This window comes from Mytilus californianus, unplaced genomic scaffold (assembly GCF_021869535.1).
Source record: "Mytilus californianus isolate M0D057914Y unplaced genomic scaffold, xbMytCali1.0.p SCAF_7, whole genome shotgun sequence".
In the NCBI taxonomy this organism is placed as follows: Eukaryota; Metazoa; Mollusca; class Bivalvia; order Mytilida; family Mytilidae; genus Mytilus; species Mytilus californianus.
In genome coordinates, this window is record NW_026262723.1 from 96,450,209 (window position 1) to 96,464,315 (window position 14,107).

The 14,107-nt window shown below is 31.5% G+C and overlaps 1 protein-coding gene across 3 annotated transcripts in view; it reads right to left on the minus strand.

Annotated features, from left to right (window-relative positions):
- LOC127708859 (synaptotagmin-15-like) overlaps positions 1-14,107 on the minus strand; it is a 153,246-nt gene that overhangs the window by 17,656 nt on the left and 121,483 nt on the right. For all 3 annotated transcript variants that reach the window (XM_052214027.1, XM_052214028.1, XM_052214029.1), the window contains 3 exons: positions 9,325-9,535; positions 4,679-4,772; positions 2,094-2,264 (listed from right to left, as the gene is read on the minus strand). In XM_052214027.1, the coding sequence (XP_052069987.1) occupies positions 2,094-2,264; positions 4,679-4,772; positions 9,325-9,535 (476 nt within the window). The remainder of the gene's footprint in view (positions 1-2,093; positions 2,265-4,678; positions 4,773-9,324; positions 9,536-14,107) is intronic.

The following is a 14,107-nucleotide window of genomic DNA, read 5'->3' on the forward strand; positions in this document are numbered from 1 at the left end:
AAAAGGAAACATTCTTGTATTTTTATTAACCTATGAAAAGAATGAAAACTGTGAAATACAATACAATTAAAAAAGACCTGGCCAAGTTAATAGACCACGCGCACGTTCAAGGAGCAGCACTTTTAGGAATGATAACAGAGTGCGTGTTTCACTTTCGTGTTTAATTTCATTCTAGTCCTACATAGTAGGTAAATATGTATTTTCCACTTCAGCGTACATTTGGGAATATGAACATTGTGTATTTTACCATTTCTGATCATTGTCTGACATATTGATATTTTGCTCACTCCCACCGTTAACCGAGACGATAATTGAAAATAAACTTTTGTCCATATTTAAACACAAATAGTATTATCAGTATTATCATGTATTAAATTTCAAGAAATCGTGCATTCTTATTAATTATTTCATGTCATGCAATTTTGCTAATGTATAATGCTTTTTTCTGAGTAAGCAGAGAATTCCCGTATTATTTTATTCCTATAAACATTTGAATTTGCGTTTTCTACACCAAAGAATGATTTTCTATATCATAATTTATTTATATATAGATATAAGAGTTTTAAACAGTTAAAGCGGTGTTGATTTTCAACTGAATATAAAACCAAAAAGATGTGGTATGATTACAAACGAAACAACTCTATACCAGGGACCATATGGCGTAGAAGTGAACAACTATAGGTCACCGTACGGTCTTCAACAATGAGCAAAACTCATACCGCATAGTAAGCTTTAAAAGGCCCCGAAATGAAAAATGTTAAACAATTCAAACGAGAAAACTAACGACCTGATTTACCTACAAAACAATCAACGAAAAACAAATATGATATACAGCAAACAATAACAACCATTGATTTACAGGCTTGAAGTTCCGTATGACAATGTGTTAAATCATATGACCTATATGCATATATTTGGGCATAAGATCAAAATTAATCAATATACCTGATAATAAACGAAGAAACCAGATTCTAACAAAAGTTTTCGAGAGTTCATTAAACCGTTAGCATCTATAACATTGACAATTTTAACTTTATAAACCAAATTCTACATATCCACTTTATAAAAACAGGGAGATGTGATATGATTGCCAATGAGAAAGCTTTCCACCAGAGACCGAAGGACGAGAATGTAAACAAATATATTTCACCTTAAGGTCTTCATCAATGAGCAAAACCTTAAAGTATAAATATAAAACAAAAGAAAAAAAAAAAAACGGTTTAGTTGATGTTAAAACATATCACTGCAAATACAAAGAATGCTTGTATTTTTGAAAAAAAAGTGTTCAATACCTTCATTAGTTACAAAAAAGATACGTCTTGTTTGTAAGAAATGCATTCACGACAAATTAGTATTGCAAATATTTTAAAATTGAAAAAAACAACAAGGTATACCTGCACATAAAATTATCATGTATTTATTTTTTTCCCGGAACATGCTAGTTTTCTAACTAGGTAGAAAAGTAACGTTTACAAGTAGATATCGAAAATTTAAATGATTTTTTAAAAGGACAGATTTAGAGTTAAAATAATCCACAATCCTTTGATAAATGTCTAAATCTCTTCAACTCTGCAGGCCGTATCATAATACTTCCGTTCATCCTTAACCGGTAAAATAAGTGTTAATTGTGCTTTACAGAAGTTTAGAATTTTCACATATTATATCGTGTTTGTAACCAAAGTTTCTGGATATATTTTTAAAGCTTTTAAAGTAGAAAATGGTGTTTTTATACAAAAAAAAACCAAACCCTGAAGTCATAGGAGCTGTTGACTGAAACAACCGTTGCATATATTGTTATCGTAGAGGTGAATAACGTTACGTATAAGTCATAAAATGCAACGACCTTTTGACCTAGGAGTCGACTTCTATATATATCTTAACTAATTCAATACATCTATAAAAGGGTTTAGAATTTCTTTCTCCTGTGTCAAACATTGACGCGTAGATCTAAACAGATTCTATGATTAATTTTTAATTATGCTTTATGATATATAGTATCTTGAACTATAACACTATTAAGTTCATTTTTAAGAAAATTGATATTGCAAAATAACTAACAGTGCGATTTTCACATGTAAGGAATATGTACTTACTTCGGTAACCTCTTTTTCCAAATCCCGCCATACTACAAGTCTTTCATTACTTTCACCGTCAAAATCTTTTAGTTGATAGAGTGCGTGACCAATCACATTATGTCTTTTATGACGATCAACGTCGTATACTGTAAATTTTAATACTCTATCCTGAAGTGTTCTGTGGGAAACCTACAGAATAAAACGTTTCACAGATGAAAATCTTCTATAGCTTCTTTTGAGATTTTTTTTAATAAGAATGTGCTATTTAACATGCTTAATACAATAGTATCGTTTTCATAACAGTGTGGACGAGACCAATTTTTGGCGCGCTCAAGTCTCCCATTGATTTGGGTAAATTAGGTGAACGTTCGTTTGTAACGCCCACTTATCACGTCGTATTTATTATAGACATTTAAACTGTGAGGTCACCAAAGGTTCGCAACGCCTAAATCAAATAATTCGAAAAACTAATACAGGATTAACCTCTGTGTTTTGATTAATATAGAATACTTAAACGTTTTTTCCTAACGTTTTTATTATGTTTTGATAAACAATTTTTATGATATCGCACGTTCTTTAAACATAAAAATTAATTTAACTAGCTTTAAAAGTTACAATGTATGTGATGGCTTTTTTCTTTTTCGGACGTCAAAGCGATTAACCCATTGCGGTTGTCTAATTTTTTTTCACTTAGAATCTTTTAACTTTTTTCTTGTGTAAGATTTCATTTTAGAACGAATGCATGATCAACTTTAAATAGTTGTGCAATTACAAAACATAGACAAAATGTACGTTCGTACGGTCTTTTTCGTACTTGCAAGACATTAGACAGTAAAAAGCTATTTGGACCAAGCCTTATGAAATTTGCATTTTATTTCACGAAATACTAGTGGGTAAAATGTATAGTTTGGTGTATTTTGGAAACTGAAACTTTTCTGCTGACTACTATAGGCCCTACTTGTGAAAAAACCCTTGGTAGCAGAATGATTATGCACCGACTATTCTTCCTTTTCTGAGTATGTGTGTGTTGTTTTTTTTTTTGTGTGGTGGGGATTGTTTTTCTCTCTCATGCACATACATGAACATTACTTTTTTTACCTTAGTGTCGTATTTTTTTTTCGTCCCTAACTTTGAATGTAAATCAATTAGTTGTTTTTTTCCTCTTTTTTCTGAAACACAGTATTTTTTTTTCTTTCCAATTTTTTTCTAGAATCAGTTCATTAAAAAAAACGGCCCGACTTACACACACACAATAATTGACGGCAGTTTATATATCAACTTCGTCCTTTTTAAAATCGCAATGAAAATGTGCATATAATATATGTATCATGCAGGAAATTAATTTTTGAAATGTGGTCAATTTGCTCGAAGCGGAAAAAAACAACAGCTTAATATAGACTGAAACTGAAATAATGGTTATAATTTACACAAAGTTACTTTTTCCAATATAAACATTAAAAAATTGTTATTATTTTATTTTTTTTTTATTTACAACATTTTTTTCAAAGACCACATTGTGACTTCGAGATTGAGTACAACCATGAAAGCGCTTTTCCTTTTTCTGTCTTCTACTGTTAGTTTAATTCAGTTATTTTGTGTCATGAATTGGTATTAATGTCATCTCGTATATTTTTAAATATGAAGAAAAGGGGATCCGGTTGTATGTCAATGAGTCACAAACAAACGACAAAAAATTCAAAAACGGTCAACATTCATTCTTCAACAATAAAATGCGTTACAAGAAAATTAGTTTTGTAAGTAAAAGACCCAAATTCGTGTGATACAAGAATGATATATTTATGACTAGCTATCGTTGGTCAAAGAGACAAACAGGATCACACACACGCGTAACAGTTTCCCCTTTACATAAACGGATTATACAACAGAAAAATCTTTTAATCAATTAGATAAACATTTAGGTATATACATAAAACAGAGCCAATTGAGTTGTGTAGTACTGGAATATCCATATGAGTTGTCTGTATGACTGAATGATCCAAACGATGATCCATGTGAAAAATGTCCAGTTAAAAAAATGATTTTTTTTTTTTCATCGTCCGGAACTCTTTTCACAAACAAATTCTATGCATTGAATAAATGGTAGGTTACTCTTAAATGATCACAACGTGGGAGTATTTTTTTCTCATAAGATATTTTGTGAATTAACCCCATCGACTTAAAGTTTTTACACTGAAAATCCAAATGTGTAAATGTATTTTTCGATTATTAAATGATATTTGCTCTGAACATTTATTATTCTCTAAAATGAAACTGTTGTGCGTGCTGATATAAAGAATATTTCAAACAAATTCCATTAAAGTTTTGTGAAAAGAGTTTCATTTTATGTATCGAAATGTGTTACAAGTGTTTATTTAAATCCCCACTGGAGGGCCTCTGAAAGACTGAGTGAGCGTAAAATCATTGTTATCGATAGCCGATGACAAACAAGTTAAAGGTAAATGATTCAGTATTTTCAACAACAAAAGTACTACGGTTGTCCACACTGTTACGGGAATACCTCTAAATGTCAAACATTTTCCACAGCCAGTATTTTTTTTAATCTTTTATTTTCTGCAAAATATTATATATCAATGTTATTTTACCTGAAAGACATAACTCTCCTCAAATTTTGGGTTGTTTGTTTTCTTCTTAAATTTTGACTGAAGGTATCTGCGCTCATCTGGCATTAAATATATTCTGTAAAAACAAATACTAGAATATTATAGTACCCACTGCCTTTTATAGAAGAAATTAAATTAGGTTTTGAAACACCTTTAAACTTTGCTTGTTTCACTACGAATCAATGTGGCATATATACACCTCCAATGAAAGGTGTAAGAAATATCGTAATTATTTACGCTGATGTCTTATAGATATTAAACGGAGCTGGAATAGATTATTTTACGGCTTTTCTTTGTTCTGTAAAAAAAAACCTAGGTTCAATAAGCAGTGGTTTAAAATCTAATTAAACGAACATTATTGTATAAGTAACCATTATAGGCATAGTGTTTAGATTTCTGTAATTGTTGAAGGCTATGTGCTGCCATGTAGGTTTCATTTGTTTATTTTTGTCGTTAGATTACTTACGCCTATCCCATAATTCCTTTTGTTTATATTGTGTGTTAAAAAAGAGGTAAGACCCGCCATATTCTGATGTGCATGTTAAAACATTCGCAACCTCGTTAGTCATTGTTTTTCGTTATATCTTATCGATTTCTTACTTTAGGGAAATTTGCGTTGATGATAGATATGAGTTTTGTTTATACTTTAGAGAAATTGGTGTTGAATTCTAGTCCAACATCTCTTATCATTCGTATTCTTCAAAAAAAGAAAATTCTAATAACGAGAAAACTGTATGCATGATTTGTGGTAATGGCAGATTTACTTGTTATCTATTTCACCAGGTTTTAAGCATTAACTGTTTGTAACCAACAAAGTATCATACATAAACAATTGGAAAAGCAGAGTTTATCAAATAAGAGAATCAAGTAAATCCTCAGTTTGTCGGTGAATGTTCATGTCATGTGAAGTAAATGGGGTTTTACACAGTATAATCGTTCCAAAGTTCATATTTCATGAAATTAAGATTCGACTTTCCAGACGAAGGAAATCGATTACTGGACATCAATATGAATAGCATCTGCAGAATTCAAGATGAAGAGGTGTCAATTGGAGATGCAATAACAGTAACTAATTTAATACTACTGCGACAGGATATCAACTCAAAAAGCGATTCGCAGCTAAAACAGAGCAAAAAGTACATCTGAAACAGGATTTAAATATTTCGATTATCTTTCAAATATATCCTGTGCAAAAGCCAAACATAAAACAAGCAAACGTGCTTTGAGAAAAAAAATAAAATGATACAAGCATAAAAACTTTAATCCGAAAATTCGAAACTTCAACTAAAAAACTTGCATTGCAGTTGACATTGTATATAAAATTTGCTATGAATAGAAATCATGTCCTATGAAATAACTTGTATGTATTTTTTAAAACAATGTAAAATTTCCTTTATTATTTGACTAAATCAGGGAGAATGTTAATTGTATCAAAGCTATTTTTTTCTTCATCAAATTCATTTATATTGCTACAGTAAGTATGATTGCATAATACTTGATAAGATAATTTGAATCAATTTGATAACTTGTTTTAATTTGGAATGCGCTTATAATAATATCAATAAAAGTTCAACCACCTATCTTTTCTTTCATCGAAATGAAACGGAAAATAGAATAACAAGTAAAACTGCCATTTCCACAAATCAAACTTGCAGTCAGAAAATTAATTTCTTAGTTTGAAGAGAGAACATTTTACCACTAATTACATACACTTGTAAACCCTGAATTTATGGAGAGAGAGAGTTATCGTTACTTTTGATCGAATGACATAACAGATAAAAAGATGACTGGCATCTTAATTGAAACGTAGTAATGTTCTGATAGAAGTTCGTAAATCAACAATAATTATCGTTGCTAGAATATTAATGAGAAAGGGTAACTGATATTTGAATATATATTTATGACATATTATTTATATCTATCGTTTAATGCATTTGAAAAAATATAAGCATAACTGCATTAAATGAAAGTAAAACTTGATTGAAGAATTTTTAGGTTTGATTCTGGTATTGTCCGACTTATAATGAAATGATTTTGAGTGTCATGGATATCGTCTTACTTATTTGCCCTTTAAACATATTATACAACAGATGTATTTTCTCCCGAAGTAAATCGAGTTCTTCTAACGATTTTCACCTTTACCGGAGTTAACCACTTCTAAGATAGCTTTGGTATCTGGCAAGTTTGTATTTGACTCCTACCAGCATTGACTCATTATCGAATTTAACCACTAGACAAATCGACAGGTATTGCATGTTTAGCAAGATATATCTACCCAACCAGACCACCTGCTGTTAAGTCCGTTTGTGATAAGAGTTTTAAGTGTAAAAAATAATAACAAAAATATCGAACACCAAGGTAAATTAAAAAAAGGGGAAGTCCATAAAACCATACAAAATCTAACGTTATCAACCAACGGAACGAGTGAAATACAACTGTCATATTCCTAACTTTGTACAGGCATTTTCCGAAGAAAATGGTGGATTAAACCTGGTTTTATAGCTAGCTACACCTCCCTCTTGTAAGGAAGACAAACACATCTTAATTGTTATTACAAGAAATAAACATGTGACTCTCAAAATAAAGAAAATCGATCATCGGACACTATTAGGAAAAGTGCATCCGTAGAACAAAAGGCGAAGAGGCGTCAACTGACGATACAGTAATAGTAATAATTTTAAGATGTACAAACTACCGTAACACCATGCCAACGATTAGAATGGGGGCATTGTATGCTAAGATATGACAGAAACTCCAACATATTGCATAGCAGTGTTTTTTATGTATCTTGATTCCTATCTTTTGTTTTCTTTGACTTGTATAATGTCGTTCTTGTATTCCCTGCTTTCGTTTTAAAAAGTTAGAATGGTTTGATTTATATCATTTCTAATTGTAAATACTGAATAGTTGACTGTGGTCAGTACCTATAGAAAAATCTCTTCAGTTTACTTGATTGAACTATGTTGAAAAGATGATTTGCTGTTATTCTCTTTTAGTTTTGAACAAGAATATGTATCTTATTAGGACATCATAACCCGTTCACAACATCACATTTCCATGTTCAGTGAGGCCCGAAAACTGGACCAAAACTATAATTTGACACATGTACAATTCAATAAGTAAGACGATACCAATGACACTCAAAATCATTTCATTTTAAGGCGGACAACACCAGGATCAAACCTAAAAATTCTTCAATCAATTTTTACTTTCATTTTTGTACAAAGTAAAGAACTGAATTTCAAAATTAAAAGAAACTTTAAAAGATGAAGTATTATTGATAACGCATAGAATCAGATCCACCTTGTCAGCACACCCTTTTCAGAACAATAAGAAAAAAAAACTGTCAGTATCTATCTATACAAAATTAAAAAAAAAAAACATCAGGCACCAGGCTTATACTTTGTATGCCAGACGCACGTTTCTTCTACGAAAGATTCATCAGTGACGCTCGAATAAATTGAAAAAAAATATTGTATAGTACAAACGTAGATTTTGAAACAACAGAAATACCGATATAAAACTAACACATCCATCATTCATCTCTACGTTGCATTTAATTAAAAAAATGTAAAACTAATAGAACTGAAGATTCTGTTTCATAGCTTCACTTGAAATTTAAAACTGAAAAATAATTATCTGTAGGTTTGTCACCCACATATTACCAATAATTACTTGACTATTGAGACACACTGAACTTATGTATGGCTTTCCTTTAACTATATATTAAGGCTTTGTTAAAGCAAGATTCCAGAATCACAATACTTTGTACTCGAATCAGTTCAGAAATTGACATTTCAAGTTTGAAACATGACTCAAGTTTCGTTTCTGTTTTTAAATTGATTTTTATTGGCTATTGCATAAGTCGTGTTTTGCGCACTTTTATGGTGTTTCTGTATGCAATCTTTTAAGATGTACAGAGATAATTAAATTGCATGAAAGCACGTGTTCTGTATCCAACTTTAAAAAGGGAGGAAAAAGATACCCAAGGGATATTTAAACTCATTAGTCTAAAAAAAAAAGAAGAAGAAAATGAACTAGCTGTCAGTAACTGCAAGTAATCTCAGATCTGTACTTTGTGTCCATTTTTGTTGTGGGGGATGTATTAATTCCCCGCCACGTCCGGTCTGTGCTTTTGTTAGTTGTTTTTCTGTTTTTTTGTTGGAAATTCACTGTTTTTCTGACATATCACCTTTATCACATTCCATTATTTATCTACTTTGAGACTTTTTCTCTATTTCTAACATTAAAAATGCACATTACATAAAAGAATTAATGTACTGAATCATCATAACAGAGTGTGATGCCTTTTATAACTGACTATGCGGTATGGATTTTGCTCATTGTTGAAGGCCGTACGTTGACCTATATTTGTTAACTTCTATGTCGTTTTATCTCTGGTGGAGAGTTGTCTCATTGATAATCATACCACATCTCCTTTTTTTATATTGAAAATGCCATAGCGAATAGACAAACAACAAAAAGACAAACAACAGTTCACAAAACACAACATAGAAAACTACAGACTGATTAACATGAACCACAAAGTAAAGGTACTGCATGTCTTTAACTAACCATTATAATTTTGTTTGATAAAGAACTGTTAAACTTTGCAACACAATACCTACCTGACAAATGGATCACAGCTACTATTGTTTCCATATTGACGAGTTGGTAAATTTTTGGCTTTTATCAAAGTCACTAGTAATTTTTCTGTCTCTCTTTCATATTCAACAGCAAACCACAAACGCCCTATATGATCTACAGGTATTTCGTAAGTGTCATCCTCATCAACAATTTTATACAAACTTGGGTCTATTGATCCTAAGGCATATGCACCTAGAAATAAAGTGAACATTGGATTTCATTTGCATGATACATTTAATTTTACTTGCCTCTTCTATAAAGTTTTCGTAAACTCTTAGTCCTGAAATATTTGCTTCATGGACTTAAAGCAAATATCAACCACTCAATCAATTACATGTGATTTCGTTCATATGATTTATATGCGCAATTCATTTAGGTAGGCAGTAAGGAAGCATTTTTCTTCAATCCCTCTGCACATCGTTAACGTGGGTATATATAATGACTCGTTCCAAACATTTTCACACATGTGGTTAAAATTTCGGACCACGAAGTGAGATTCAATTTACCGAAACTTTGCTGACACAGAAAAGCCCTTTGTGATGCTGCTTCTAGAGGTAAAAAAATTCTACTTTCACACAAAAAGTTCTCTGGATATTCAATTCGATAACGTACGGAAATGTTTTTTGGTACCGTTTTTAATGGTGTTATTCTTTCATGTCTACGGATGTTGCACACAATGTTGGTGTCTTTCTCAAATATTACGGAGTGCAAAAAGGAACTGTTATACATATTGATTTACTGATTTTTTATGTTTAAGAAATCTAGAATATTGAAAAATCATACAGTTAGTAATAAGTATGAAAAAAAATGCGTTTCGTTTTTATTCTTTGTGAAAATATAATGTCAAACATTACATGTAACGCGCGCCACACGAAATAAACTTGTATTAAAGCACTATATATATAATTTCTATGATCGGAATAAATTCAAACTACTGTGGATTCATTTATTTTCGTGGGTACCAATTTTCGGGGATTGAGAAAAACTTGTATTTTCGTGGATATTCGGTTTTGTGAATTTCCCAAAGTCTGCATACAACCTTATAGAAAATGTGTAATTCGTTGAACATTTAAATTTGTGGTTTACCTGTACCCACGAAATCCACGAAAATTGATACCCAACGAATAAGAATGAATCCACAGAAGTTGGTTTTCAGTTTGGTAAAGATATATTTTGAATAAGGGACGATTTTCTTTCCCTATTGTTTATTTTCCTTTTTTGGATTGTGATGTTCCTTTGGTACCATCTTACAATGTTCTCAACTCGTTCGCTATGTCCGTGTCTGTAGTGAAGTTTTGGATTTCAATGAACGTTATATCATATACTGGTAAATTTTAAAGTCATAGATTTCGTTCCCACAAATTACTTAAGAAAATTAACGGCCTAATTTATAACAAAACAATTTATGAAAAACAAATATGATAGACATTAACCAACGACAACCACTGAACTATAGGCTCCTGACTTGGGAAAGGCACATAAAGAATGTGGCGGGGTTAAACATGTTTGTGAGCGCTCAACCCTCCCCTAACCTGGGACAGTGGTGTAACAGTACAACATAAGAACAAACTATAAAAATCAGTTGAAAAAACTCATCAGATGGATACAATTAGAAATTCATCTAACAAAACAAAGAGTGGACGTGGACGGGTACTCATACATCCACACAACAAAAAGACACTAAGTACATATCTGACAGTACTCGCAGTTACTGACAGCTAGTTCAAAGCCAATAACAACTAATAAAAAAATCAAGTATCTAAGACTAAAATATCAATCAGTACACATCCAACATCCAATGGATTTAGTGTAAAGACGTCATTAACAATCAGAGAAAACATGAACTTGTGCAATGCCAAACTATAGGTATCGATAGATTGTAGTACCGTGAGCATTTTTTCAACTGTTTTTTTTATGGTTTGTTCATATGTTGTGCTGTTACACCACTGTCCCAGGTTAGGGGAGGGTTGGTCGCCCGCAAACATATTTAACCCCGCCTCATTCTGTATGTGCCTGTTCCAAGTCAGGATCCTGTAATTCAGTGGTTGGCATTTGTTGCTATATATATCATATTTGTTTTTCATTCAGTGTTTTGTAAATAAATCAGGCCGTTAGTTTTCTCGTTTGAATTGTTTTACATTTGTCATTTCGGGGCCTTTTATAACTGACCATAAGGTATGATATGGGTTTTTATCATTGTATTTGTAAATAAAAATAACAAAAGCAATGTCATAAATTCGAGCATACGGCGCCTTGAAAATCTTCTATCTATATAACTGAGTTAAAATAAAAAATATTTTTGTTCTAGTTCGTTTGCAGGTTCTGTCAAAACATTTTTTTTAGCATAAATTAACTAATATTAGTAAGTAAATTAATGTTCGATATAGATTGCCGTTTAAACTACATGAAACATTCCCAAATCTTTCAAGCTGTTTGCATTTAAAAGCCCTTTGATTTGCTTAGGTGTTTTCGGGCATTCATACTGGTCAGAAAATTGATACGTCATTTCATTGTTCGAATATTCAACTTTGAATTGTATGTGTATGTGGTCATTTTAAATTATACGCACCAATTTACACGAGTTGAAAGGTTTGCCAACAGGTCATTACCAACATCTAATTGATATGGATAAATCATTAAAAAGATTTATCATGCCTGCTTTTATCTTTTTATGTTCTTTTATGGCAATGATAACGACTACCTTATGGTCATTGTCATTGCCATATTAATAATGAACATACATTTGAACTTGTTAGCTCATTATTCTACTGATCAAATATTCTTATGATAGTTGATCAAACATGTTAAAATGTGAAATGAATTTCGTATCTTTATCGTTGCTGTCCATTAATGGTACTTCAGGATGATAACTGCTGGGTTATAAATCGAATGCAGCATTATCTATAGCGATGCTTGACTTTTACTTCTTAATGACTTCTAGAGACAAGTCTAGCGATGCTAAAAGTGAAGGTAAACTTCAAGTCTTTATTGTCAAGATGAAGTACGTTGTTCAAGAAAATGACAACTTTCTTGACTTTCAATAACAACTTTCAAAGATGAGCCGTCAAACTGGGGAACTTACGGCCAGGATATACATTGAAATAGTGCCATACACCGAAGTCATGTTGACAGTATTTTCAAAAGTAAACACAACTATCGGTGGACTCTTTCAATTTAGAAGAAGCATTATGTTCATTTCTAACAAACAAGTGTAATACTCTGTGGTATAATGACGTATTATTCCGATTTGAGTTTTTAAAAATATCATTTATCCGGTATGCACTAGCACACAGTTTCGGGAACAAAATACAAAAAAAAAATGGGAGTGTTAAACACAAGGTGCGCCTAAACATGACAGCCAAAACATTTGAAAACAAGTTTACCTCAGACCTAATTTTACTACAACTAATTGTGTAAATCTAAAACTTAAAAGAGTGTATATTCAAGTTCATGGTAGTAGAAAAGCGTTGGTTAATAGTGGGATGCATTATCTACCAACAACAGTACTGACGCAGTTGTAGTAATGGAACATGTCATATCCAAATACAGACAACCGTTGACAACAGTACTGACTCAGTTGTAGTAATGAAAACATGTCATATCCAAATACAGACAATAGTTGACAACAATACTGACGCAGTTGTAGTAATGAAAACATGTAATATCCAAATACAGACAACCGTTGACAACAGGACTGACGCAGTTGTAGTAATGAAACCATGTTATATCCAAATACAGACAACCGTTGACAACAATACAGTTCAATCAGTCAAATACAAAATCCAGCATTCTAACTGATAATTTACGCGCTACCAATCAGTTGTGTGTTATCTTCATAGAAGTATTTAATGGAAACATTCTCTACTGTATCATTTTGTACATTTAATATTTGTTCGAAATACGTGAAAAAAATTATTTCTTATACTCATATGAAAACATTTGGTCATATAAAATGAAAGACAACAAGAAACAAAACATAGATAAAAAACAATATAAATTTAAAGTCAAATTAAATTCATATATTAAACAATTTATCAGAGAGATAAAAACAACAAAATGATATTGTCCTTTTAGATTATATCGAATGAAAATAAAAACTTTTCTTGTAAATGATTAATTATCTTGATGGCAGTCATATTCGTTAAGACAGTAACTGTCCTCAAAGTGACAATATTCAATCAATATTCTATTTCAGTCACTATCCTCCAGACGTCATTTTACGTCACTTAGTATTATATAAAAAAAAAGATGTGGTATAATTGCCAACGAGACAACTCTCCACAAGAGACCAAATGACACAGAAATTGACCCCTGTAGGTCACCGTACGGCTTTCAACAATAAGCAAAACCCATACCACATAGTCAGCTATAAAAGGACCCGAAATGACAAATGTAAAACAATTTAAACGAGAAAACTAACGGCATAATTTATATACAAAATAATGAACGACAAACAAATATGATACACTGAAACAAACGACAACCACTGAATTACAAGCTCCAGACTTGGGACAGGCACATACAGAATGTGGCGGGGTTAAACATGTCAGCGGGCTAAACTGCTATGAAATGAATGATGTGAATTGGAATACGTATCGATTGACCATTTAACAGACATATAATAATACTCAGTACTTCGTTAAATCTGTTTCAGTGACTATTTTGTAACAATCATAATGTATTAATGACAATAATATCAAAGTAACAACAAAATCTATTTCCCAAATTTAGCAAGCTCCTGTTTAAACTGCTTTGTAATTTTCA